This window comes from Bos indicus, chromosome 18 (assembly GCF_029378745.1).
Source record: "Bos indicus isolate NIAB-ARS_2022 breed Sahiwal x Tharparkar chromosome 18, NIAB-ARS_B.indTharparkar_mat_pri_1.0, whole genome shotgun sequence".
In the NCBI taxonomy this organism is placed as follows: Eukaryota; Metazoa; Chordata; class Mammalia; order Artiodactyla; family Bovidae; genus Bos; species Bos indicus.
The window spans coordinates 27011936-27039419 of NC_091777.1; the positions used below are offsets into that span (position 1 = coordinate 27011936).

At 43.0% G+C, this 27484-nt stretch overlaps 1 protein-coding gene across 1 annotated transcript; it reads right to left on the reverse strand.

Annotated features, from left to right (window-relative positions):
• Window positions 1-3388: 3388 nt before the first annotated feature.
• Window positions 3389-27193, reverse strand: GOT2 (glutamic-oxaloacetic transaminase 2). Its single transcript, XM_019979412.2, has 10 exons — window positions 27002-27193; window positions 16370-16526; window positions 14145-14273; window positions 11771-11830; window positions 11077-11238; window positions 10595-10699; window positions 9333-9483; window positions 8929-9094; window positions 5468-5618; window positions 3389-4615 (listed from the first exon to the last, which is right to left on the reverse strand). Exons 1-10 carry the CDS (start codon window positions 27088-27090, stop codon window positions 4493-4495), a joined length of 1293 nt encoding a protein of 430 aa, XP_019834971.2. The 5' UTR covers window positions 27091-27193; the 3' UTR covers window positions 3389-4492.
• Window positions 27194-27484: the final 291 nt, after the last annotated feature.

Consider the following 27484-nt stretch of genomic DNA (forward strand, 5'->3'; position numbering starts at 1 on the left):
TTAGCATCAGTCCTTCCAAAGAAATCCCAGGGCTGATCTCCTTCAGAATGGACTGGTTGGATCTCCTTGCAGTCCAAGGGACTCTCAAGAGTCTTCTCCAACACCACAGTTCAAAAGCATCAATTCTTCAGCACTCAGCCTTCTTCACAGTCCAACTCTCACATCCATACATGACCACTGGAAAAACCATAGGCTTGTCTAGACGGACCTTTGTTGGCAAAGTAATGTCTCTGCTTTTCAATATGCTATCTAGGTTGGTCATAATTTTTCTTCCAAGGAGTAGGCGTCTTTTAATTTCATGGCTGCAGTCACCATCTGCAGTGATTTTGGAGCCCCCCCGCCCCCCACCAAAAAAAATAAAGTCTGACACTGTTTCCACTGTTTCCCCATCTATTTCCCATGAAGTGATGGGACCAGATGCCATGATCTTTGTTTTCTGAATGTTGAGCTTTAAGCCAACTTTTTCACTCTCCACTTTCACTTTCATCAAGAGGCTTTTTAGTTCCTCTTCACTGTCTTCCGTAAGGGTGGTGTCATCTGCATATCTGAGGTTATTGATATTTCTCCTGGCAATCTTGATTCCAGCTTGTGCTTCTTCCAGCCCAGCGTTTCTCATGATGTACTCTGCATATAAGTTAAATAAGCAGGGTGACAATATACAGCCTTGACGTACTCCTTTTCCTATTTGGAACCAGACCTAATATCAGAACATTGTTATCACTCACTCCCAAAACCCTGCAACCATTAGCAGCCATTCTCCATTCCTCCCTCTCCCAAGCCCCTGGCAACCACTAATCTACTTTGTGCCCTGCATGAACTGTTTTCAAGATTCATTCATATTGAAGCATATTTTAGTACTTTATTCCTTTTTATTGCTGAGTATTATTACATGTACGTATGTGTATGGCTATATCAAATTTTGCTTATTCATTCGTCAGTTGATTGGACATTTATGGTTTCCATTTTTTGGCTCTTATGAATAATGCCACAGTGACCATTCAGGTACATGTTTTTGTATGCGCGTTTTATTTATTTTGTATACACAGAAGTAGACTTGCTGGGTCAAATGGAAACAACGTCTAACCTTTTGAGGAATTGCCAGCCTGTTTTCCACAGCAATTGCCCCATTTTACATTCTGACCAGCAGATGTATAAACGTTCTGTAACTATAACTGCACGTGTGCTCCGTGTCCAACTCTTGGCAACTCTGTGAACTACAGTCAGCCAGGCGCCTCTGTCCATGGGACTTTCCAGGCAAGAATAATGGAGTGGGCTGCTATTTCCTACTCCAGGGGATCTTCCCAAACCAGGGATCGAGCTAGCGTCTCTCGTGTCTCCTGCACTGGCAGTGGATGCTTTACCACTGATGCCTGGGAAGTCCATAACGGTTCGTTTCTCTATTTCCATGAAAACCCTTGCTATTGTCTGATTAGAACCATCCTAATGGGTGTGAAGTGATTCTCATTGTGGTTTTGAGTTGCATTTCCCTGATGACTCATGTTAGCATCTTTTCATGTGGCTATTAGCTATTAGTATGTCTTCTCTGAAGAAGTGTCTATTCAGACCCCTTTTCCTGTTATTTTTTATTGAGTTGTAAGATTCCTTTATATATTCTTGATATAAATCCCTTGTCAATTATGTGATTTACAACACTATTCCCAACATGTTTATAAGACTTTAAAAAAAAAGTTGGTCTTTCAGTTATTAGATAGAAATGAGCCATTAATTTCTATTAAAATTTTTCCAATCAACATACTCCAATAAAAACTAATTAAAAAAATTTCAACAGCCTAGGAGTAAGGAAAAAATTCTCAAAAACAAAATTCTCAAGTTGGTTGAATGAGCTGGACTTTGGTTGTTTAGAGGTAAGAAGGGCAGTTTGGTCTAATAGCACCCAATGGCTGGCCCATGGGTCAGCTGTATCTCCGCATCACCTAGAAAGTTTATTATTATTATTAAAAAAACAAATTCCAAGCCTTACCTCAGACATACTGAGCCAGAATGCCCAGAGGTAAGACCAGAGAATCAATATTTTAAAAATCCAGATTTGAGAACTATTTTGCCTTAAATTATAGTGAAACAAAGGCATGACTTCTCTTTCTGGGCAGGCAAACCACCTCCTCTATCAAGTGGAAGAACATTAACATCTTAGACTCTAGCAGGAAGCAAGGAAAAGGTTGATGGCAAACAGACTGAACTGTCAGAAAAACATCAGGTTCACACCCTGCATGACTTTTTCGTGAGGAATAGGACTTAGTCCAGGGTGAGCTGGAAATGCATGTGTTTAAAAATAACAAGGTTGGCTGCGTGGTAAAGTTCCTTTTCCAGCTGAGGTCTTGATGGCCAACTTTCAACCACTTTGGCTCCAGACAGGGCGACTTTAAGCAGTTTCTTCTATGATAGGCAGTCAGCTCCTTTACATAGCCGCTGACTAATCCGTTGCCTGTTTACCCATTTAAGATACCTTCCCAAAGACATGCAGTGAGTCAGTCCATTCACTTGACCCTTCATCACCTGGGGATATCCATTAGCAACAGGAACACGCAGAGCCAAGAAGTGGGAATGAGCCCATTATGCACTGTGTCTCTCAGAGAGTGAGGAGATGCAAGGGGGAAGGACCAAGGTGAGCCCGTTTTCCCCTCCTAACTATAATCAAAACTCTGTGGATGGGCTCTGGGCCTGACCCCTGCTCCACTGCCTGTCCGTCCAGAGCTGTCCTGTTGTGAATGGCTCCTGGCATGAAGTATAAGGTGACAGGAAAACCTTGGGATGTTTGCTGATGGAGTACGTGACTTTATGGTAGAGGCTGGTGATCTAGTTTGCATCTTGCTTATAAGTCATTAAAAAAAAAGAATTAGTTGCCAGCTTTTAAGCATCAATAGACCTCCTTAAAAAAAAAAAAATCAGGATTTCCATTTTATTTGAAAAAATGAAGACCTGCAACCCTGGGTTTTTGTTTTCACAGTACCTGTCAATTACTTCTCTATGTCTCACTCTGAGGACGTTGGCTGGTCACCAATAAGCATTTCACGTCAAGTTCACATTACTTTTTTACTTTACATGTACTATTTATTTACATTACCTACTTGAATCCTGTAGACATCTGAAGTTGCCACTTCCCCGTCATCTCATCACTGCCTATATCCAGAGGATTTTGAGGTACTCCACTTACTTGTTCCCCCAAGGTCCAAACGATTATACCCACATTTTCAACATTATTGGACTGGATATAAGGAATGACACCTAGGATGTGGCTTTAGTTTACATTCGAAACAGCTAAAACATCTCTTGGCTTATGGTCACCTGGACACAATTCTAGATTCCGGGGATATATACCCACTCATACCTTTTCATCCCATTAAGGAAAAAAGATAACATGGTAGACAGGTTGGGTCTACAGTAACTTTATTGTAACAGAGAAACCAGGCTGCAACAAGTCTACATGATTAGAGCAAATGGTGGTTTTCTTTCCAGAGGGTGAAGCCTGAGCCCAGCTGGCAGCACACAAGGGTTAAAACTGAAGCCCAGAGTATCCTCTTTCCCGGTTCTACCCTGCACGGCCTGACTCCTGATGAGATGACTGACTGCACAACCACACTGCACAAAGGGACGAGGGCCAGCTGGGCAGAGGCAACGTCCCCACGTTGAAGAGGATGCCAAAATAAAGCGGTTTACCTACTCTCTGCTATTCTTTGCCAAGAAAAGCGAGGGTATTGGGATGAGCAGTAAATAATGTTCTTCGTTCTTCAAATAAATAAATCCTATGGGATGGGATTGATGGTCACTCAGGAAGTAGGACAGGACGAATATCTGGGCTAGTTACAGATCTCTGGGCCCGAGGAAAGGAACAGCAGTGATTAGGGAGAAAAGAGGAACATTAAAATCCTGCAGGTACTGGAAAGAAAAGCCTTCTTTCTCTTTTCCCTAAATAAGATGGGAAAGAGCATCTTTTATTTTCTCCCACTACAGTGGTAGCAGACTCGCTGTAAATCATGATTTCCATAATACAGTTTGTTGACAAGTTGCTCAGTCACGGGAGGACAAACATGAGGCTGACTGCTAATGTTAGAACTTCATCTTTTCATAAAGCCTCTAACAGGTGCTGTTTTCAGGCTGGTTCTACAGAGAAACCCGTGACACCAAAAGGTATTTCACTTAAAGCTTCTGAAATATTGAAATGGTGTGACTGACAGGGTTTTTTTTTTTTTTTTGGGCTTTCTCGTACATGTAAACTCTGGTGGAAAAACTGGAAATAAAGGATGAGTTTGGTTTACAGCCACAAAGTTCCCGACACCAGTCACAGGTGCCTCCGCCCTATTTCACTGCACGTTCTTTTCTGAGAAACACATTCAATCGCTGAGTTTTAAAGTACTGTGGTTGGAAAAAAAAGATCCGCTTACCACCATCCACCCTCCCTCTTCCTCCATGTGGATTTCATAACAGCAGAGGCTGAAGACAGGAAGGTTGTCTCTGTTCCTGCTGACCAGGGGAATTACTTGGTGACCTGGTGAATGGCGTGAGCAAGGTATGCCACGTTGCCTGAGGTGACCCCTGCCACAGAGATGCGGCCATCCTTTGTCATGTAGATGGAGAACTCCTTGGTCAGCCGCTCCACCTGCAGAGAGGAGAGTGTGTGGGTGCTTCCTGGTTGAGGGGGGTGGTCTCCCCAGCCCTGGCACAGCACAACTAGCCAATGTTTAGAACAGAAAAAAAATAACAGAAGCTCTGTTTTCTCATTTAAACCCATTCCTAGAGTTTGGTGTGTTAGCTTAAAACAAAAGAAGAATAAATAGCTATCTTAAAGTAGGATGTTGAATTCTGAGGTAGGGAAAGGTGAAAAAAATCTTAGATTCAGCATTTCTAGAAAAATGGATCCAGAATCTAGCTATGGAATAGCTACTTCTCCTATCAATATTCAGGCTCTTGCTTGTTCTGGAATCTTTTGAGAAACAGTGCTGGTCATAAAAATGACCAAGGCAAGCTCTGTTCTTCAGAAGTTTATAACCTCACAGAGTAAACAGATAGGTAAAGTACTAACAAAAGATAAATGACTAACAAAGAATAAGATGAAATGAATGCTTCTTCCTAGAGTAATCCTCGGAGAAGGCAATGGCACCGCACTCCAGTACTCTTGCCTGGAAAATCCCATGGATGCAGGAGCCTGGTAGGCTGCAGTCCATGGGGGTCACTAAAAGTCGGACACGACTAAGCGACTTCACTTTCACTTTTCACTTTCCTGCATTGGAGAAGGAAATGGCAACCCACTCCAGAGTTCTTGCCTGGAGAATCCCAGGGATGGGGGAGCCTGGTGGGCTGCCGTCTATGGGGTCGCACAGAGTCGGACACGACTGACGTGACTTAGCAGCAGCAGCAGCAGAGTAATCCTAAATACACAGGTGACCTGAGGAATTCTGGTTTGCAAGGACTGATCAGTTAGTCAGTGGGAGAGGAACGGGAGTCTACCCACCTGTTCAGGCTTTAGGCCTGTGTAACAAAACATGCCGATCTGGTCAATGATGTGCTGCCAGTTGTGGGAGGAGCCCTCCTTCTTGAGGTTGGACACCAGCTGTGTCCGCATGCTGATGATGCGGTCGGCCATGCCCTTCACTTCGTGCAACCTGTAAAAAAAAATCCCCCAAGATGTAGCTCAGTTCTGGCCAAGCCCTGACAGATAAGCCAGCTCTCAGTGCTTTTATTAATACCTCCCTTGAGTACTCCCCAAGGGTGCCTCAATTCTCTGTTCTTGACCAAATCCTTGTCTGGGAAGAAAGCTATTTGATAGCTTTCTGCTTTATATCAGAAACACTATGATCAGGCAACTAAAATAGTTGACATAATGGAGTTATTAAGGAAAATGAACAGAGTGCCTTTCTACTTACCAGATGGATACTGCCCAATTTATGAATTATTTAATAAAGCCAATTAGATTTTCAAATTAAAAAAACAAAAGAAGAATGAATAAATCATTCTAAAACTTACGAGGGCTAAGGCTCTCCATCTTTTATGCAGGGGCAAAACCTTCAAATTAAACAGTAAAATATTACCTTATTCTTTAACATGGATGGAGGAAACATTGCCACCTTCACAGTTCAGACAGTGTGCTGTGAAATGGCCATGTGCCCAGCCATGTCTAAGTGCTGAGGAGAAGGGCAGGGCTGAGACCTGGCCCTTGCCTTTAAAGGCTCGCCACCCGCGGCCGGGGCACACCTGTAAACAACCCACTATGGAACAAAGCAGGACAAGCCATGAACCAATAGGTGCTGCGTTAAGACAGCCTTTGGAAGAGAGGGCTAATTCCATCTGGGGGAGCAAAGAAAGCAGTCCTCTGGATTCAAGACACAGTCTCCCCCTTCCTCAGGATCTACCCTTTTTTTCCATTCCTGTGGAGCTCTGGGCAATTCTTGTGGGCTCCTACCAGCTAGATGACTGTGAAGAATTTACCTCCTTGTTCTCATGGGTTCACTTTTCCAAACCATCTCTCTATGATAGTGTCATGCAGAGTTAGAACAGAGGTTACAGGTTACCAACCAAAGGTCAAATAAGAGTCTTAGTCGTGACTTATCTGACCCAGTTAAAGATTCCTAAATTTGGCACTTGCACATAAAGATGTAGATTTGCAGCCTCTCTTAAAAAACAAGAAGCTGGCAGCATTGCATTGGCAGTGCGATTATTGGCTGGAGCTGGAACCCCTGGCCCCACTAAGGATGGCATTTGATTTTAAATTTCCTGTAGTCCTATTCATCCAGTTCCACTCACTTTGAGCCTGGGCCCTAAAGGCACTACTGAGTACACAAAATGGCTAGATGCAGGGCCACCTCAGCAACCACTGCTTCCAAGGGTCACATCCATGATCCTTGTTGTCCACAGAATGAAGATCTGGCTTCTTACAATATCAGAGTACTTCCTGATCTGCTCCTTCCCAGCTTCGCTGCCCTTTCCATCCTCCTTACACTCAGTGTTTCTGCCACAAAACTCACTTGCCACGTTCAAAGCACATCCTGCGCCTGTGCTGATCCTCATGCACATCTCTCCCTCCAAGTTTCCTTTCGCCTCCCTTCGGAAAAGAGCTCCCTCTCTCCTCAAGGCACAGTCAAATGATGCTGTCTGCATCATATCCTTCCTCATTTCCCACTAATCAATAGCTCTTCCTTTACTCAGCATTTATCCTATCTGTCTTGTATCAATGCTATACATGTTATCTCTCTCACTAGATTATAAACTCCCCAAAGGGACAGACATCTTAGTCACCTAGCACAGTATCTCTGTCATCTTTGTACACTGCTACTGCTGCTACTGCTAAGTCACTTCAGTCGTGTCCGACTCTGTGCAACTCCAGAGACGGCAGCCCACCAGGCTCCCCCATCCTTGGGATTCTCCAGGCAAGAACACTGGAGTGGGTTGCCATTTCCTTCTCCAATCACTACAGACTTCAAAATGAATATTGAAATGCACACGTTAAAAGAAAATAAACATCTTGATAACCATTAAGGACCATGGAAATCTTTTTTAAAAACCACTTAAAAATTAAGGAAAAAGGTTATAATTCTTTGTGACAAAAACAAACCAACCCTACACATATATATCTAATATATACACACATATAATAAATATATAGACATATTATTAATGTTACAATAGGAATAATAACAGGCAAAGGGAAAAACAAAATCTGGGTTATAGTGACTTGCCCAAATTTTCTGAAATGTAATCACACAATAATTTTGTAAAGGAAAAAAATAAAATTCTAATTTAAAAAGTAGTTGATTTTTTAGTAAGCCTAGCATATATCTGAAATATCCTGAACCAGACTCTATTTACCCTCAGTGTTCACAGGATTAATTTAAGGTAGAAAAAATAGTTCTCACATGATGTCCAGGTGAGCTGAGGATGAAGTTTCTTACAGACTTAGTTCTTCTATCCCATTAGCTGCTTAGGGATCTACCTCTCAGCTAATCAGCTATACAGGATAAACTCTTACATAACAAATCACATCTTCCAAGACTCTGAATTATATAGAGCAAGGTTTGGTAAGCTTTCTCTAAAAGGCTAGACCATAAATATATTAGGTTCTGTGGGCTGTATAACCCTCTGTCACAACTATTGAACTCTGCTGTTGTGATATGAGAACATCCATACAAATTCATCAAGAAGAGGGTAGGGCTGTGTGCCAATAAAATGTTATTTATTAGAATTGCGGCAGCCTAGATTTGATCTGTAGAACATAGTTTGCCAACCCCTGATCTACAGCAATGTTTTCTAAACTGTGGCCATGACCCATTAGTCGGTCATAAACTCAATACAGTTGGGGGCAACTGGCATTTAAAAAAAAATTGGAGTATAGCTCAGGAAGACCAAATCCTGAGTTTTGAAAGCTGTGTGTGTGTGTGTGTGAATACACACACGTATATAGTATATATATGTATATAGTTTCAGTTATATATTCATACATACATAGGTGATGATGTAAGATATAAGTTTTATGTGGATTGTGATTAAAAAAGTCTTTTTTTTCTGAATAACACTAATTTAGAGCACAGGTGCCAAGAGATTCAGATAGTATAGATAATATAAAACATGCAGAAATACCAATTCGATGCTTGCTATTATTAGGATAAAAACAAAAGATATAACATTCGGAAGAAAGTTTTCCTACATAAGACACTTCAGTTTAGGAGAAGGCAGGTTTTACTCAACATGGAGATAATGGACTACAGAGAACTGCTGTTTCTGAATTAGGCCTGTCTCTTACAGGGGAAAACCAATTTATTTGTTCAAAAGTGCTGACAAAATGCATACTCCTCTCTCCTTCCCCTTCCACCTGTGGAAGCTGAGTGATAACTGCATGTCCCTATAAGCCAAGTATAAGGGAGCTTTGAAGGATCAGTGGTGGGAAAGGCAGATGGCTGGGGAGGTGCAAATCGCCTTTACCATTGTTTCCGCAAATCCGGGCTGGTGAGAATAGTGGAGGCAATCCGGGCCCCATTGATAGGGGGGTTGGAATACATGGGACGGATCAGGATCTTCAACTGGGACTCAACTCTTTTGGCTTCCTCGGCATCTTTGCAGACCACAGTGAAGGCTCCCACACGCTCACCTGAAAAGACAACATGGATCGTCTTCTGGTTCTCTGATTGAAAATGATAAAGGCAATCATGATTAAATTTGCTATGTCTTATATGTTTCCATTAGAAGCACTGCAAAAATAACTCTTTGTTGTAAACACATCTTCATGTGCAATCCCTCCCCCCTCGACTCTACACTTTTGCGGCCCCCTCTCCCAGCACTTCTTCAATCTCAACAGAACACACATCACCCTCAGTCCTTTAGCTTACCGTATAAGCCCATGTTCTTGGCATAGGACTGGCAGAGACAAACATTAATGCCCTGTTCGATGAAGTGGCGCACAGCCCAGGCATCCTTGTTACCATCGCCACTGGCAAAGCCTTGGTAGGCCATGTCAAAGAATGCAAAGAGATTGTTTTTCTGGGAAGGAAAGAAAACATGGCCAAAGCTTTAGGAGTCCTTCCCAAGACGCCCCAGATGATTACCTGTGCTTATCGGGACCATGCCTGCCTTGCTCAGATTCAACAGTTTTGTCCCCAGGTGTCAGTTTGGAGATGTTTAACTTTCCTAGAATTAAGGTATTAACATATATATATTTTTTATGTTGGTGGATACAGGCCTTCAAGAAGACATTAAGAAAAGATAATCCAATCTGGATAGAATGCTGCGTGGTCAAACAGGAAAACTGCTTCCTTGTTTTTTGGCCCACCTGTGCAGCATGTAGGATCTTAGTTCCCTGACCAGAAATTGAACCCGTGCCCCCTGCATTGGAAGAGCAGAGTCTTAACCACTGGATTGCCAGGGAAGTCCAAACAGGAAGCTCGTCTAAGGCCCACAGCGGTCTGGGTAATTATTTTGGTCCAGTCAACATAGGACTAACTTCAGCCTTTCCTGGGGCTAATGTGACTCCGGCAGGCCATCTTATTCCAGGCCTCATTATAACCATTTCATCTTGAAAGTGCTCTCTGAATGCTGTTCCTCTGTCTCATTCTGTTCGTAGCTTAGGTTTGACAGAATCGAAAGAAAGGGGAAACCAAAAGGAATGAGAATGGGGATGTGAGGCAATAGGTATCTCCCTCCTTGGGAACTTTGACGAGTGCCTTCTCTCGTAGAAGAATGAGACTCACTGTGAATAATTAACGGCAGTGCTGAGAAGAGTGGCAGACAGGAGGGGATGTGCAACAGTGGATGAAAGGGTGACCACGTAACCACTGGCCAGGGCAAGTGGAGGCACCAGCAGCAGACGTCATGGGGCTGACGATGCCAACTGTGCAGACTAGCCAGAGACAAGTTTTAGCAGAATCCCATACATCTTGGCTGAGGAACAAAAGGTTATTTTCAAACTCCTAGTGTATCATGAATTACAGAACTGCTAATTATGCAAATGAGGAATTCTTTTCTGGTGACTACACAATGAGTGGAAATCTCATGCAGCCTTGAGGTTAATTCTCACTGCTAAGACTCTGCCAAGTGAAGCATCCAAGGCTAGTTCCTAAATGCAGAACTGTCACCGGTCAGTTCACCCCCTCACCTTCACCACTGTCGCCATCTCCTTCCACTGCTCAGGACGAGGGTCCACTCCCGTGGGGTTGTGGGCACAGGCGTGCAGGAGAATGACACTCTGCGCTGGTATTTTCTAAAAAAACAAGGACCAAGAGATTACTCTGCAGCTTTACAGGAGATCATTTACCCGAAATGCACAGGGTCACCATTATTTGATAAGTAACGAAGATAACATGAGGTCTGGGAATTAGCTCATCTTGGTTTTGTTTTTCTGGCCACTCCACATGGCATGAAGGATCTTAGTTCCCCGACCAGGGATCAAATCCGTAACATCTTGCAGTGAATGGAGAGGCTTAACCACTGGGCAACCAGGAAGTCCCTGGACCACCAGGAAGTCCCTCATCCCAGTATTTTAAGTTGGATATTGGACTCAAGTAGGGAGACTTCAAACCTCCACAAGGAGGTTAATTCCTTATTCCCTCCCCCTCCTGCCCTGAGAGCCACACTTACTGAAATGTCCTCAATAGCGCCTGTGAAGTCAAAGCCGCACGTCTTGGGGTCATAGTACCGATAACTCTGGAGCTGCATGCCAGCATCCCTGAAGATGGGTGTATGATTCCCCCAGGTTGGTTTGGGCAGGAAGACATCCCGGCTGAACTTAAAAAATCTTTGCTAAAAGATTGAATGAAAGTGAATGGAAAAATGAAGAAAGGAGAGGCCAAAAAAAAAAAAAGTATATTTTACTGAGAGGAGGTTTTTCTCTACTGAAAGTCAGCTTCTCTCTATGATTGAGAGACAGTGGTGACTCAGCAGTGAGACTTCCTGGGTTGGTTCAGGCTCCGACAATTATACTGGGCTGTGTCGCCAAGGATTTGTCTGGGCTCACTTTCTTCCTCTGTAAAATGGCATTAACTAAGTCTCCCTCAGAAGATAAAACATGTTAAAATATAAAAGTTCCTAGTTACAGTACGTGCTCAGTAAGTTGTACTTCATAATAACTCTTCTAATAATTGTTTCTTCTAAGTACTTCCATTCCTCCCCTCCTCAAACTTCATTTATCAGAAAACAGGAAATCTTCCAGCCTTGTGGAAAGAGAAAATCTATTTCCAGGTCAGAAGTCAAACACATATGGAGTTGGGAACCCCATCATCCCTAATTTACAGACCGTCTTACTGCTCTTTCATGAAGGAGTTTCCAGACTCACCAGAAAACTGGCTCCGATCCTTAAGGCCCCGGTTCCAGAAATGGTCTGCACGGTGACATACTGAAGGAGAGAGGTGAGTGGTCAGTGACGTGCAGCAGTCTCTCTATGGGCCCATGACTTACCCAACCTGAGCTCAGGCCCACAGAGAGGCACTGTACAGTCAGTGCCCCTCCTTCTTCAGAAGCTGAGGACACCCTTCCAAGGGAAGATTTGGAAACAAGAGAATAGCACTATTGTTTTCATTCCATTTTCTAAGTGACAGATAGACTCTCCTTGCTGCTGCTGCTGGGTCGCTTCAGTTGTGTCCGACTCTGTGTGACCCCATAGACAGCAGCCCACCAGGCTCCCCGATCCCTGGGATTCTCCAGGCAAGACTCTTCTTACACGTTCTCAAAAGAGCTGGCTCTCCACTTTCCAGCGCCTTTGCTGATGTGGACGCCAATTCCTTATTGCCTGGCCTGAAAATTGTCAGTCATACTGTGTTGTAGCAGAAATTCTCAGGACACAACTCCCACCTCAATCAGATATGAAAAAGGACTGATTTATATATAGAATCTAGACTTAGATGAAATCGAATGACTCTCTGAACATGAAAAAGCAAGTCATCTTAAAAAGTCAACAAGTATGTTAGAATAACATTATTACATGAATCATAGCCTATGAGTTTTCATAATCTGAAAATATCTTTTGGGTAACAGGGAAACGGCCTCAGTAAATCTTCAAATTGGTCAACTTTAGGGGATGAGGAAGAAACTACAGTTAGGGTTTTTTTGTTTGTTTGCTTGAAGGCACCACAAAGTACTACGCTCTACAAAACCTAAGTCTATTTTCTGGACTGGGAGGCAGTGCATTAAATGGTGGGAACCCCTGCTAATGTACTCTTTCGTAAACAAAATTTGCCTATGCAAACTTCGGCATGATAGAAATAAAAACCTAACTGTAGATCTGATAATAAGACTGACAGAGGCATGGCAATTTATAAAAGAGAAACTGATGTTATTTTATTTAAACTGTTATTTTAAGATAGGCCAGTCTTATACTTAGCTGTAATTCACTCAAGGAACACAGACTAAGCAAAAATTACAGAAAAATATAGACATTTTAGTGACTGGTAAACAGGTGGTTGGATCTTGCCTGGTGGCTCAGACCGTAAAGCGTCTGCCTGCAATGTGGGAGACCTGGGTTCAATTTCTGGTTTGGGAAGATCCCCTGGAGAAAGAAATGGCAACCCACTCCAGTACTCTTGTCTGGAAAATTCCATGGACGGAGGAGCCTGGTAGGCTATAGTCTATGGGGTCACGAAGAGTCACACACGACTGAGCGACTTCACTTTACTTCAACAGGTGGTTGGTTGACAGACAGCCATCAGACCATATTTTGTCCATGACTTACGATCAATAGTACATGACCCTGCGGTTGAGGGTGTATGCTTCTCTTGGAGTTAATGAACTGATGTACTGACTTAGACCAGTCTTATATAAACCATTTATTCTGGCCTGGGGAATAGGGAAGGGAGATGTGTTAGTTTAGCTTTGCTACTGTGTGTGTTTTCCCCCAGACTTACCCAGAAAAGTAAATATTTAAGCACACAAATCTATCTATTTAACAAATATATTTGCTTCAAAGGCAAGTAAACTGTAATGCACATAAGCCCACCTGTCAGGCTGGCCGGCTGTATCCCTCGTGCATGAAGTGGCTTATGCTTTCTCTGTGGGTGCATACAAGAATCTGTTTGTAAAAACCTCTTTCTTTCCTAGAAAGAGGGCCCCCCCAGGGAACTGGAGGGGGGAGACATCTAGGAGTCTCTTGTGCATCCTCTCAAGGCTATAGCGATGCTCTCTGCCCTGAGAGGAGGGAGACATTCACAAGTAAGCATGGTCTGCTCTCTTTCTACATGCAAGCTGGCTGTGAGGAGGCAGCAGAGGACTGCCAGACTTGTCTTGGCCCCAGCAGTCCCCTGTGGCTTGTTTTCCGCCTGTTTCCTGTACCTAAGCTGAAGCGTGGGAACAGAGGGTCAGAGCGCTAACTTCAGGCCTTAAAACTCGGCACAGTTTGGCACTCTTAAAAGCCATTCAGTGTAAAACGAGCAAAAGCTCACACAGACTAACAGCAAAAGCAGTGGCAAATCTTTGGTCAGATCACAACATTTTCATATTCCTACTCCATTTTGGGAATTAGTATTATAGGAAATCTTTTATTAAATGAGTGCCAATTTACTATCTAAAGGAAGAGACATTAGTCATAGTGTAGCCACCTCCAAACAGCCATCACACACAAAGTGATACATCTTTTCTTGTTTAAATTATTTCAGATTTCTTTAATCTGTTAAATTTAAAAACAGACCCTGTATGATGCCAGAGTCTGTGCTACTTACCCGGCCACTTTTCAACACTTCATTGTTCTCACCCAGGGCTAGTTCTGCAGATGCCTTACAAAATTCAGCCAGCCCCGCAATGGGCAGGTATTCTTTATCCAAATTTTTTGCAGCAATCTGGGCCTCCGCCTAGATAAGGAAAAAATGTTTTCTAAGTTAAATTTTGGAAGTAAAGCCTCTTTTAAAAAGTTTGGAGATACTGTCCAAGAAGAAGGGTAACTAGAATATATTTTATAAATAGCACAGAAATTTTATATTTTTTAATCATATTTTATTATTTTTTAAAGTTAGGTTTTATGTGAATGGGTAGGTATATGATATCTCTTGGTTTAACAAAAAATGGCAGTCTCGGGATGCACAAGAGCAAATCAAATCTGAATACATAAAGGGGGAGTATTTTAAGGTATATGCCAATCTAAGAGGGCTTCCCTGGTGGCTCAGATGGTAAAGAATCTTTCTGCAATGTGGGAGACCCCTGGGTTGGGAAGATCGCCTGGAGGAGGGCATGGCAACCCATTTCAGTATTCTTGCCTGGAGAATCCCCATGGACAGAGGAGCCTAGCAGGCAATAGTCCATGGAGTCTCAAGGCTGACAGTTATAGTCACGTATCTTCATGCTTTGGAGTCAGAGGCCTGGCTGACCCTTACTAGCTGTGTGACTCTGGGTGATTTATTAACCTCCTTGAATTTCAGTTTGCTCAACAGCTGTTTCTACCCCTCATATGACTCAGGTAAAGAGTTAGGAGGTAATATACAGAAGTATGTGGTAGTGTTTCAGCTTCTGTCAATAGTTAACACATGCTAAATACTTAATTTTTTAAATTAAATTTTATTTTTAAAAAATTTGTTCAGGCAGATAATCTTTCTTTCTTCTCCTTTTTATTCCAGGTCTTTTAAAAAATTTAATTAATTAATTTTTGATTTCACTGGGTCTTCACTGCTGTGCATGGGCTTTTTCTAGTTGTGGCACACAGGCTTCTCACTGCAGTGGTGTCTCTTGTTCTGGAGCATGGGCTCTAGAGCATGGGCTCAGGAGTGGTGGCACATGAGCTTAGTTGTGCCAAGGCATGTGGGATCTTCTTGACCAGAGACTGAACCCCTGACCCCTGCACTAGCAGGCAGGTTCTCACCCACTGGACCACCAGGGAAGCCTCACGCCAAATACTTTAAACTGACTTACTGAGAACAAAAGTAATCCCTGCACGACCTGAGACCCAGGAGCCAGCAGTTTTTCTGAGTCTTCTCATCACAGCTATTTCTTAAGTCCTTTTTTTCCTAGAGAGATGACACCTAATCTGTACTCCTACACACTCAGAAATTTCTTCTTTCGGTGGTTCCTTCAGCCCCTGCTCTGTTACTGCAGTGGCTCACAAGGGCCTGAGCCAGCCTACTGAAGCTCAAATGCGGTTCTTTACTGTCACCCAAAATTATGCTTCTGTAACTGCCACTCAGGATGCCTAGTTCTGCTTTGTAGCAACAACACATCACTACCCCATGTTTGGAAGAAACACAGCAGCACATTGATATTTCATCAGAGGAGGTGCAGATGGAAAGGAAGTACTTTCTTTTAAAAAGTTGTTAGAAGGAAATTAGTTACATTATTTAGAGTTGTGATAACCAGTAAAAAGACTACTAATAAAAATATAACAAAATAAAATTATTTAATAGTTCAACAGGATGAAAGGACAGAGCATACCTAGGTAGTTGTGTCTTATTAAGGCAATCAAAATGGGAAAAATGGAAAATAACAATGGTAACCCTCATCTATAACGGGCTATTCCTATCACCAAGAGACAATGTTTAAATTCTTGGTCCTTTTGTGCATCCTTAGGATTAATCATTATAGTCAGTTCAGTTCAGTCACTCAGTCCTGTCAGACTCTTTGTGACCCCATGGACTACAGCACGCCAGTCTTCCCCCCTGTCCATTACCAACTCCTGGAGCTTGCTTAAATTCGTGTCTATCAAGTCGGTGATGCCATTCAACCATCTCAAACATCATTACACTCTGCCTGTTTTACAGATAATCACAGAAGTTCAATCTTGGAAAAGATCATATAGTCCCAACCTCTCACTTTTACAGCTAAGGAGACTACCCCAGATAACACATGTGATTCAGGTAGTGAGTATCAGAACGAGAACCCAGGTCTCCCCAATCCAGGAGTCTGTCTTCAGGAGGGCCCTTCAGTTATTTATCCCCATCAAACAGATGTCTAGCAAGCTTACCTTCCGGACACTTGGAAGCACGTAAGGCTTTCCATTATCATCCCGGTAGGCACCAACTCCCAGGTTCATCTTTTTGCTGTTGGTGTCTCTCTTAAAGGCTTCTGTTACTCCCAGGATGGGATCTGGGGGCCCCATCTCCACATGAGCCCACCAGGAGCTGAAATAGGAAAAATAAGATATCAGTCACAGTACCTAGACTTCCATGGCCAGAGACAACTTGGACCTGCCAAAAATCCATTTCAAGAAATGTCTACTATTTCTTCTACTATTTCTGCTATACTATGCTATACAGTATAGCCACAGACACCAATATAATACAATGCCTAAGATGTCACAGCAGTTGCTGAAGAGTGGAGAAGGCCAGTAATATCAATACAAATGCTTTGAGAGGCAAAAGGCAGGGACACCTGAATCATCCTGGGGAGGACAGGGTGGATGTACATGCTTTCAAGGCAGTCCAAACCTGACTTGAATTCCCAGGCAAAAGATATCACAAGTAATTTGGCAGGAAGAAGCTGAGTGGTAAATGACGAGACAAGAGAAGGAAGCAAGGCCAATGTAAAGCTGTTATGTAACACACCCAACCAAGGGGGTTGCATTTTAGCCTGTTTACCAACTTGTTGAGGGCATCATTTGGAGAGCCTGCTAACATACAGATTGCTGGGCTCTACTTTGGATGCAGTGAAACTATACAGAATCATTTAAGTTTTTTTTTGGAGGGCAGATGGTCATCAGGTAAGAACAGTGATGTGAATAGATTTTTATAGCTTGTCTGGTCACAAGATGGTCACTGAATGCAGAGAGGGAGAGGAAATGCAGAAGGATCACTGAAAAATCTGGTTCCTTACCCAGCAAGAGAAAGAGATGAAGGCTTGAACCAGGTCGGGGCAGTAGTGGTGGAGATGACAAAGAACTGCCAGGTATTTAGAGCCGGTTGTAACACTGCACTGATTTCCTTATTATTTATTGAGTTAAAATGTTTAACAATGTTCAGCATTTTATATTTGTATCAGTCATGATTTTACCTTAAAAAATATCCTTTAAATGAAATCTTGCCATTTGCGGCAATGTGGATTGACTTGGGAGGGCATTATGCTAAGTGAAATTAAGTCAGACAGAGAAAGGCAAATACGGTATATCACTTACATGTGGAATCTAAAAAATACAACAAAGCTAGTGAACCTATCAAAAAAGAAGCAGACCCACAAATACAGAAAACAAACTAGTGGTCACCAGTGGAGAGTGTGCAGGGGCAATACAGGGGTGCAGGGGGAGTGGGGGTGCAAGCTACTGGGTATTAAGATAGGCTCAAGCATGTATTGTACAACACAGGGAATATAGACAATATTTTGTTATAACTGCAAATGAAAAGTAACCTTTGAAAAGTTGTATAAAAATAAGAATTAAAAGAAAAACCATATCCTTTCAGTGTTTGGGGTCATCCACCATTGCCCAGTGGATTTACCTGGTGGGGTCAGATGAACTGCCTTGCTGGGGAAGTGCACTCCCAGAGTGAATCCCAAAAGGGAAACGCACCTAAATAGCTTTCTCTAGCTTGTTCCCCACTCCCTACTAATTTGGGGGTTCTGGTTCCTTTATGGTCAGTTGTCAGCAACACAGACTGTGAATGTGGTATTATGCTTTGACCATTAGTGATTTCTGGAAATGGATAGTAGAGCTCTATTCTCCATTGGGCGAGATGACAGATACTCTGGTTTGCTGTCGTTTTGCATCTTTATTTATTTGTTTACTTATTTGGCTGCACCAGGTTGTAGCTGTGGCACATGGGATCTTCGATCTTTGTTGTGGCATGTAGGATCTTTAGTTGAGGCACGTGGGATCTAGTTCCCAGATCTGGGATCGAACCCAGCCCCTCTGCATTGAGAGTGTGGAGTCCTAGCCACTGACCACCAGGTAAGTCCCTGCATGTTTATTTTGGTTGTGCCGAGTCTTTGTTGCTGTGTGTGGGCTTTCTCTAGTTGCAGAGCACAGGCTCTGGGCACTTGGGCTTTAATAGTTGCAGCTCCTGGACTCAGTAGTTGCAGTGTGTGGGCTCTTGAACGCGGGCTCAGTAGTTGTGCTGCATGGGCCCAGCTGCTTTGTGGGGCATGCAGAATCCTCTCAGACCAGGGATCAAGCCTGTGTTCCCTGCATTAGCAGGTGGATTCTTATCCACTGGACCACCAGGGAAGTTCCCTGCACCTTTTCTTTTTTTAAAATAAGACTTGAGATTGTGTGTTTTTACTCCTCACCTGTAACTGAAGTTATAGTTTTTTCTTTTTGGCATGCAGGATCTTAGTTCCCAGAGCAAGGATCAAACCCGTGTCCCCACCGGACCACCAGGGAAGTCCGAAGTTACAGATCTTAAGAGATATAAGGTCTCCATGTATAATTCAGAAAGTCTTTTTTTTTTGTTTGTTATATCTCTGAGTGTCTGAATGTTAAATGTTTTCCATCTCTGGCGAGAGATGGAAAACACTGATTAGATTACTCTATCTTTGATAAAATAGATTATAAAAACCTCAAAGTAAAGGTGCTCTGTTCTAATTGTTACAGAAACTGAATTTTTAATGCTTAAAATGTGCTAGACTCAATTTTTCTTAAACAGCTCAGAAACATTTTAGAAATTCAAGTTCATATAAATTAAATCCTTGATAAATAAGACTAAATTTGATTAAAAAACCCAGCTAAATATTTTATTTATTCATGTTAATATAATACAAGCATACGTTTTATTCTATGTGGGTTTGTTTTTTCTAAATTTACACTAGTTCACTTGATAAAAGAAACTAACAACACTCCTACGGGTGCATGCTCCGTTGTGTCCAACTCTTTGTGATCCCGCATGGACTGTAGCCCACCAGGCTCCTCTGTCCATGGGATTCTCCAGGCAAGAATACTGGAGTAGGTTGCCATTTTCTTCTCCAGGGGATCTTTCCAAACCCAGGGATCAGAGCTGCATCTCCCTCCCCACCCCACCCTTCAGCCTGTCGCAGAGCCCCTGTTTGAGTACCCTGGGTCATACAGCAAATGCCCACTATCTGTTTTACACATGGTATTGTAAATTTCTGTGTTACTCTCTCCATACATCTCCCCTTCTCCCTCCTCTCCTCCCACTTTGTCCATAGGTTTGTTCTCCATGTCCATTTCTCCATTGCTGCCCTGAAAATAAATGGCTGATTCTTGTTGATGTATGACAGAAAACCACACAATCTGTAAAGCAATTATCCCTCAATTAAAAAAAAGAAAAAGAAAAAAGCCGCATCTCTTACGTCTCCTGCAATGGCAGGTGAATTCTTTACACTGAGTCACCCAGGAAGCCCAACAGCACTCCTAAACACCCAAAATTATGGAAAATGTAAATTTGTGTTCAACCAATTCTTATTTTGACAAATTTAAAATTTTAACAGTAATAGTATATTTTTTAATATATTTTTAAAATTGTACTTATTTGGCTGCACTGGGACTCTGCAGTGGCACGTGGGATCTTTGATCTTCATTTTGGCATGTGGGCTCTAGTTCCCTGACCAGGGGTCGAACCCAGGACTCTGCTTTGGGAGCTGCTGCTGCTGCTGCTAAGTCGCTTCAGTCATGTCTGCCTCTGTGCGACCCCACAGACGGCAGCCCACCACGCTCCCCGTCCCTGGGATTCTTCAGGCAGAACACTGGAGTGGGTTGCCATTTCCTTCTCCAATGCATGAAAGGGAAAACTGAAAGTGAAGTTGTTCAGCTGCGTCTGACTCTTAGCAACCCCATGGACTGCAGCCTACCCGGACTGCAGCCTACCAGGCTCCTCTGTCCATGGGATTTTCCAGGCAAGAGTACTGGAGTGGGGTGCCACTGCCATTGCTTTGGGAGCAGGGAGTCTTAACCACTGGACCACCAGGGAGGTTCTCAGTAAAAATATACTTTTACTTTTTATTAACAGACTTTATTTTTTAGAACAGTTTATATTTAGAGAAAATGGAATAGATAGTACAGAACTCCTGTACACCCACCCCACAACAGTTTCCTCTTAACATTTTATATTAGTATTGTACACTTGTTACAATGAAAGAACCAATGGTTGCTACATTAAGTCTACAATTTATTCAGACTTTTTAGTTTTTACCCAGTGTTCTATATCTGTTCCAGGACACCACATTACACTTAGTTGTCATGTCTCCCTAGGCTCTTCTTGCCTGCGACAGTATCAGACATACCTTATTCTGATGATGTTGACTGCCTGTGGGGACTGGTTAGGGATACTCTGTAGGATGCCCCTCTTTTGGAATTTGTCTGATGTTCTTCTCATGATTAGACTAGGGTTATGGGTTTTGGAGAGAATTTTTGGGAGAACTGTAAATTTCGGAATACTCGAAGACAATTTCTCAGATCTTTGAATAACTTAAAATCTTGGATTCATATTATAATGAGTTAACAGAGTAATTAATCATTGATACAGAGATAACTTCTAAGTATGACAAAATACTGAAATGCTGATTACTAAGCCTAATTAAATGCTTGTGTAGGACTGACATAAACTCTCTCCCCTGTTTTATCTGTGAAATGTAAGTTACTTTGGTTAAGATTATAATTATTGAGTGGTTGAGACTATACTATGATCAACAGTGACACAGAAATAAATGTGTAAGTTTTTGTTTTTCAAGGGAAAAAAGTGTTGTCCTAAAGCTGCTACTGCTGCTAAGTCGCTTCAGTCGTGTCTGACTCTGTGCGGCCCCATAGACGGCAGCCCACCAGGCTCCCCCGTCCCTGGGATTCTCCAGGCAAGAACACTGGAATGGGTTGCCATTTCCTTCTCCAATGCATGAAAGTGAAAGTGAAGTCGCTAAGTCGTGTCTGACCCTCAGTGACCCCATGGACTGCAGCCTACCAGGCTCCTCCACCCATGGGATTTTCCAGGCAAGAGTACTGCAGTGGGCAGTTGCTCTCAAACATTTTGGTCTTTGTATCCCTTTATTCTCCCAAAATTTACTGAGGATCCAAAAGAGCCTTTGAGCCTTTATTTATACGGCATAGGCCTACCAAGATTTACTCTATCAGAAATGAAACTGAGAGACTATCCTAAAGTGTCAGTTTGTGAAAGAACAAGTAAGACACACTTTAGGGGAGTTGAGTTCTATGGTAACCTCACGGGTAGGATTCTGGGCTTTTATTGCCGTGGCCTGGTTCAATCCCTTGTCAGTGAACTGAGACGCCACAAGTGGTGTTACATGACAAACCTTAGAAAGTGAATTTTGTTTTGATTTATAATAACTGGGTCTGAAAAGAAGCTACGGAATATGTTGCCATTTTAATAAGGTTTTTGCTCAATCATTCTTGGTGATTTTACCAACAATATGAAAGGTTACTTTTTACCTTTCGTGTAATCTGTCTAGATGTTAGAGATTCTGTGTTTTAGAACGCAGAATACTTCTCTATGCTTTATGTTGACTCTTAAGTCTTTGATTATTTAAGGATAAATTAGAACAAATTTAGTAGATTAATCTTAGTTTTGGCTAGCAATTTGGTGAACAAAAGAATTTAAGGTACAATGAGTTTTTTTTTTCCTTTCTATTTTCCAACTCAAAGTTGTTTTTTTTTAAATTTGATGTTCTGCACATTTGAAAGAGCCAGGTTCTTTACAATCATGTTATATGTTTATATTATTTTGTTGTTGTTTTGATCATATAGGTAAGCAATGATCACTTTTCTGGCACTCACAATCCTTCATTCATCTTAATCAAGGGACCAAATATTAATAACATCTAACAACACTTTCACTTGACCTTCCCCAAATTGAATCATAGCTACAGAAAACATAAAAATTTCAGGCTATCTTTTACCAAAAACTATCTTTGTGATTGACCCCTGAAAAGCACTATCTTTTTTTCCCCCCAATAAAACTCCTGGCAGCATGGATGCATTAGTGGATAAAACTGAGGTTTTACCTCATGGTAAATTACTGTTCTGAGAAAAAGATTATTCTAGATTTTCCTTCAGGGATAATGAACAGAAAGGGTTTTATTTTATAGTTTCATATTATAGAAAACAAAGTATGATCTCTAAATCAATTGCTGAGAACCTGTTGTGTGCTAAGAGCTGGGTATAAAAACACAATCCCTCACCACCAGATTAGCCCAGTGGAGTGACCAGTAGGGAGTTACAGACAATGTAGGCTGGGGGGTGGAGGTGAGGGGGACAATGTACAGTGATGAAGACAGGCTCAGGGCATAGATTATTATTCATGGGGGCCCTGAGGAAAGGGCCTGATAGCCTGGGAAGGGGAGTGAAGTACAGGCTTAGGAAGGCTTCCAGGAGAGGGTGACCTGAGAGCTAACTGCTACAGATGAAAGGAGGAAAAAGACAGTCTAAGCAGAGGCTAGGGGTAAGAAAGAGCCTAGGGTGTTGCAGTAGAAACTGGAAGCTAGGGAAGCAAGGTTCCCAATGACTTAGGTGAAACAGCCCACCTTTTTCTAGTAATCATTTATCCAATCCTAACTAATCAAATGTTTCAGCACAGCACAGCACAGCACACTATCCACACTGAAAGCCTGATGAATTATTATTATTTCATTAAAATTTCTTTCCCAACAATCGTTCTCTTGTTGAACTTGAGGCCAGTCAGCACTAATATACCTCTTTCCTCCACAAGGCACACGGGATAGCTGTTCAGACACGGCCGTAGAGGTAAATTTTAGCTCTCCTGACAAGGTGAAAACTGTCTCAGTCTCTGGAGCAGTAATTGGTGTGTACAGCTAATTCTCTCTTGTCAAAGGGTGGATTATTCCATTTTCAGATTTCCCAGGCTTTTACTTCTTTTAACAGCTTGCCCTGGGCAATGTTAGGACTGGGCAAACAGCATGGATTCCAATGCTCAGTCACCTACCAGCTGTGTGAGCACTGGCAAATCAATTAACTTCTCTAAGCCTCAACTTTGCTTACTTGTAAAGTGGGGGCACAACAGTACCTATCTCAGAGGGTTGTTATAAGGATGAAAGGAGTTATTAAATGTGAAACACTCAAAAATAGGGTCTGGTACACAGTGAGTGCTTGATGTTAGCTGGTATCACTGCTACTAAGTAATTACTACTATATATTTTTTTAAACCATCTTGCCAGTAGTACAGAGACTGATGAGGCAAGTATATAAAAAAATTCAAGGAGCGTAAGTTATAACTTTATGACCAAATGCAGGCCTTTCTTGCTTTTCAATGATTACTACTCAGTTTTTTTCTGGAGTCTTGGGAGATATCATCAATTTTCCTCCTTACTAGCGCTCCTGCCAGGAGTCAAATTCCTTCTCATTCTTTCTCATTGTTCTAGGCTGCTAGGTTGTTTCAGTACCTAAGCAATAGTAAGAAACAGATACCCCGAAGCAATTTCTGAACTGTGCCTGGCGAAAGCTTTCATTATATCCTACCCATGATTCAGACCCTGAAAACATGTAGCCATCTGCCCATCTATATCACTATCATTAAATGATGAGTGCAAGGAACACCCTGAATACCTAAGGACATAGAACTTTTAGTAAGCAATTTTCACTTTTAAAAACACAGTTCTATTTCCAAGGCCTTCCATCAACAATGACAGAGCACTGCTCCTAAACCACAAGGAGAAGGCACCCTTCTTATTAAAGCGTATGAAAAGCAATTATTTGTCAAGTTCTTTAAAAAGCTTATCTAGTAGAGAAATTTCTTCAGAAATCACAGCCTTGAGTCTTCTGGCAGAGAAGTCACTGAGAGTGCTATCTTTTAAGAATTCTAAAAGAATTTCAAAATATTAAATCTTAATCTAAATAAAGGAGCAGGGATATTTCATTTGATTTAGTTCTACATCAGTAAGGATGTTTGAGTCCTTTATGCTCTTTATTATTCTATTGCTTAAAAGGGTAAAGATTATACCTACACTGCAAGAACTCTGTTTTTAAGAGAGTACTAGTGGGAACCAAGAGTGCTCCAGGGACAAAATTGATGCTGATAACTTGTGGCCTACAAAGCACTCTTATCTATGCACTTTGGACAAAAGTGCAAAACTTCAGCCATTGAGCAATACTGACCAGCCAACCAAAAGATGTCAGGTGCAAAGTATGCAGATAAACACCTCCAACTCAAAAACTCTGCAAAACTTTCTGCAGGCCTATCTAGTGCTTCATAGTTTTAAAAATGCTTTCCCTCAGATTCTTAATTTAAAATAAGAGAAGTTAATTAACTTGCTTATGATCATAGAACTAAAAACAGCAAAGACGATACTACAACTGTGATCTTCTTACTGGTTACTGTACCACTACTGTACACGGCCTTTTAAAGGGTCTCCTGATACTCTTTCAGTTATTTCACTACAAATTAAATAATCAGAATTAAATAACAACAGATTATCTATAAAATACATTAGCATATTTTCCTTTCTTCACTGTCCTGTGACTCTGTCTCAATTCATGTTACTGTGTTTTTACAGCACAATAAGGAAAGGTTAAATGTTTAGTGCTTTCTGTATAAAAAATGCAGCTATATGAAACACTTGAACTTAGTTCATTTAAATGACTCAAGTATGAAAATAAAGTATTTCATAGGATAAATACCCAGTTCTTCAGAATACCAACTGCCAAGGTTTCACTGTATTAGAACGAGCTGTTAAAAAAAAAAAAAAGAAAAAGAAAAGAAACTTCAACCAGTTGAGTTTATTTTTTATAAATGTTTTCCAATTTTACCATTTGGCTTTAGGTAAAGATCACATCCACAGTGGCAGGAAAGGAGGTTCTTACTTTCTTGCTGTCTGAACAGTTAACAGTCATAGCCAGGCCTGGCACCTGTTTCTATCAGTCAATCATGCATCAGTGTTAAACCTGAACATCTCAACTGCAGGTGCTCACATACTTTAAGACTTTTTTGGTACACATTTTGCACCACTCTGGTTCCCCTATGTTTAGATTTTGAACTAAGATACAATGTGAAAATGTTGTATTTGTCTCTGTTGCATTAAGTTAAAAAGCAAAGTTTAAAGTTAAAATATTTCATTTGAAAGGCATGCCAGCCAACGTTCTAAATGCTGAGACGGAACGTAGTAGGTATAGTCTCTGCTCTCATGGAATTCACATTCTAATGGGGAAAAGACACAAAAGAATCAGGCTGTCAAAGTGAAAGAATGACTAAAAGGTCAGAGCCACGGGGATTTTCACCAATCACTTTGTAAGTAGAGCTGAGGGCACCCAGTCAAATCCAGAGAACAAGAAGATTTACAATGGTGAAACAGACTGTCACTTGGCTATAATTTTAGGCACTACTTTCTGTTCTCCAAATTTGCTGCATAAATGATAAGCCCTCCCTAACTCTGGCCCACTAGATAGGCGGCCTTAAAGAGCACAGCTTGACAGTGGGCCAAGAAGGAATCAAATCAGGGAGAGAAGAACGGGAAAGCCTGGGCAAACCTGGACAGGGTTTGGAAAGAACAAAGTGTCCCGCCGGCTTAGAGGCTTCCTGTATGCATTTAAACGAAAAGGCCAAGACACGTCCGAGAGGTCAAGGCTTCGCTCTTTAGAGTTAATATCTGATTGCGGTGGTTTTGGAGACTCGGTTCCTGATTAGGGAGTTATTAAGGACACTGTCCCAAATCGGCTTCTTGAGTGAATTAAACAGCCTGGCTTAGGTCTCTCCACTAGGAAGGGATTACTGACTCGTTTCATGCGCTGCAACCTTTTCTCTGCAACACATCACACAGTTTGAAATGACAAATTTGGAATTTTTGAGTGGCACCGACGCCTCCCTCGGGCTTGTTTGTTCACTGCAGTATCTATCTAGCACAGGTCTAGTGCCTGGCTCTGTGAAACTGGGATGAAGAAACACTAGATCAAAAAGCAGAGCGAGCGGGAGGGGAAGAAAGGCAACTTTCCTACGGCCAGACCTCCTGAGGGATAAAAGGCGGGAGGGGGGGGGTCACTCAACCCGGACTCTTAGATCCAAGGGCTAAAGGGCTGGGGGAGGGGTCACTGGTGACTCAGGAGACGACTGGCGGGAGGATGCCGGGAGCCAAGGCCACAGAATGAGAGAGGAAAGCCGGGCCCGAAAGCCAGAGCCCAAGAATCTTCCTTCCTTGAGCTTCCTTGCCCCGACGCACAGACGGCCGTCAGCTGCAGTCCGCCCAAGCCTGCCGCGGCCCAGGGAGACTTCTACGGGTGAGCCCCGCCACCTGCCCCAGAGCTGCCGGTCAAGGGCACACGCTCCCAGGCCCCGCAGCCAATAGGCGCGAGGCAGAGCCGGCGCCGCAGCCAATCCGCGCGAGGCCTCCTCTGCGCCGCAGCCCGGGTGCTCTCCCCTCGCTCCCACCCCCAACTGAGCCGAAACTGAGATCCCACCCCCGCCCCCAACCCCTAATGGAGTCCGGGTGCTGTAGAGGGACATACTTCCTAACCCAGGGGAACACGTTGGCATGCTCTCCAACAGTCCCAGGGACATGGGAGCGGTGGGATGTAGGACCCAAAGGGTCATTGTGAGATGTGGACGCTCAATCATCAGCCCCCTGTGAATCCGAGAGGGGAGCGGAGAAAGCTGGTGTGTGAGGGTGCCCGCGTGTGCCTACAAGGCGGGTTAGATGTCCTGGGGCGCCGGCAGCTCGGCTGGGCAGGCCTGTGGCCTCAGCTCCTTTTCCCCCTGCTTACCTGGCTCTGGCAGAAGCCGCGGCAGCGAGGCCTGGGTGGAAAGCCGCGGCGACTCCGGACAGGAAGCGGCCAGAGTGCAGCAGGGCCATGGTGGGCGGCAGGCAGGCAGTGGGTAGCTGGAGGACTGAGCGGAGATGCCAGCGGGCGCGGACCCAGAGGCGCGAGGTCCTGCTGAAGGTAAGGGCAGCGACTTCCCGGCAGAGGCTAGAGCGGCCTCCCGCCAGGCCCCGAGCCGCGTCACAGCGCACCCTGGCGGTCGGAGCGGAGCGGCTAGATTTCTGTGCAGCCTTGGGTGGCGGGTCCCGGGTCGGCGCCACGTGGTCCCGGAAAACAGTGACAGCACAGTTTCTTGCAGTTTACAGCGCTCGACACACTTCACTCATTTAACGACGACGGACCCGACCGAAGGGGTAGCTGCTATTATGCCACTTTAAAAGATGGGAAAAGGTAGGCTGACGTAGGTGAAGTAATTTGCCTAAGACT

Excerpts from the sequence above, each read along its gene's own strand:
- GOT2 (XM_019979412.2), bottom strand. The coding sequence starts at position 27,090 with ATGGCCCTGCTGCACTCTGGCCGCTTCCTGTCCGGAGTCGCCGCGGCT. Across the intron at positions 10,700-11,076 it reads GCGCTATTGAGGACATTTCA|AAAATACCAGCGCAGAGTGT; the intron begins GTAAGTGTGGCT and ends TTGTTTTTTTAG. Across the intron at positions 5,619-8,928 it reads CCGGATTTGCGGAAACAATG|GTTGCACGAAGTGAAGGGCA; the intron begins GTAAAGGCGATT and ends TTTTTTTTACAG.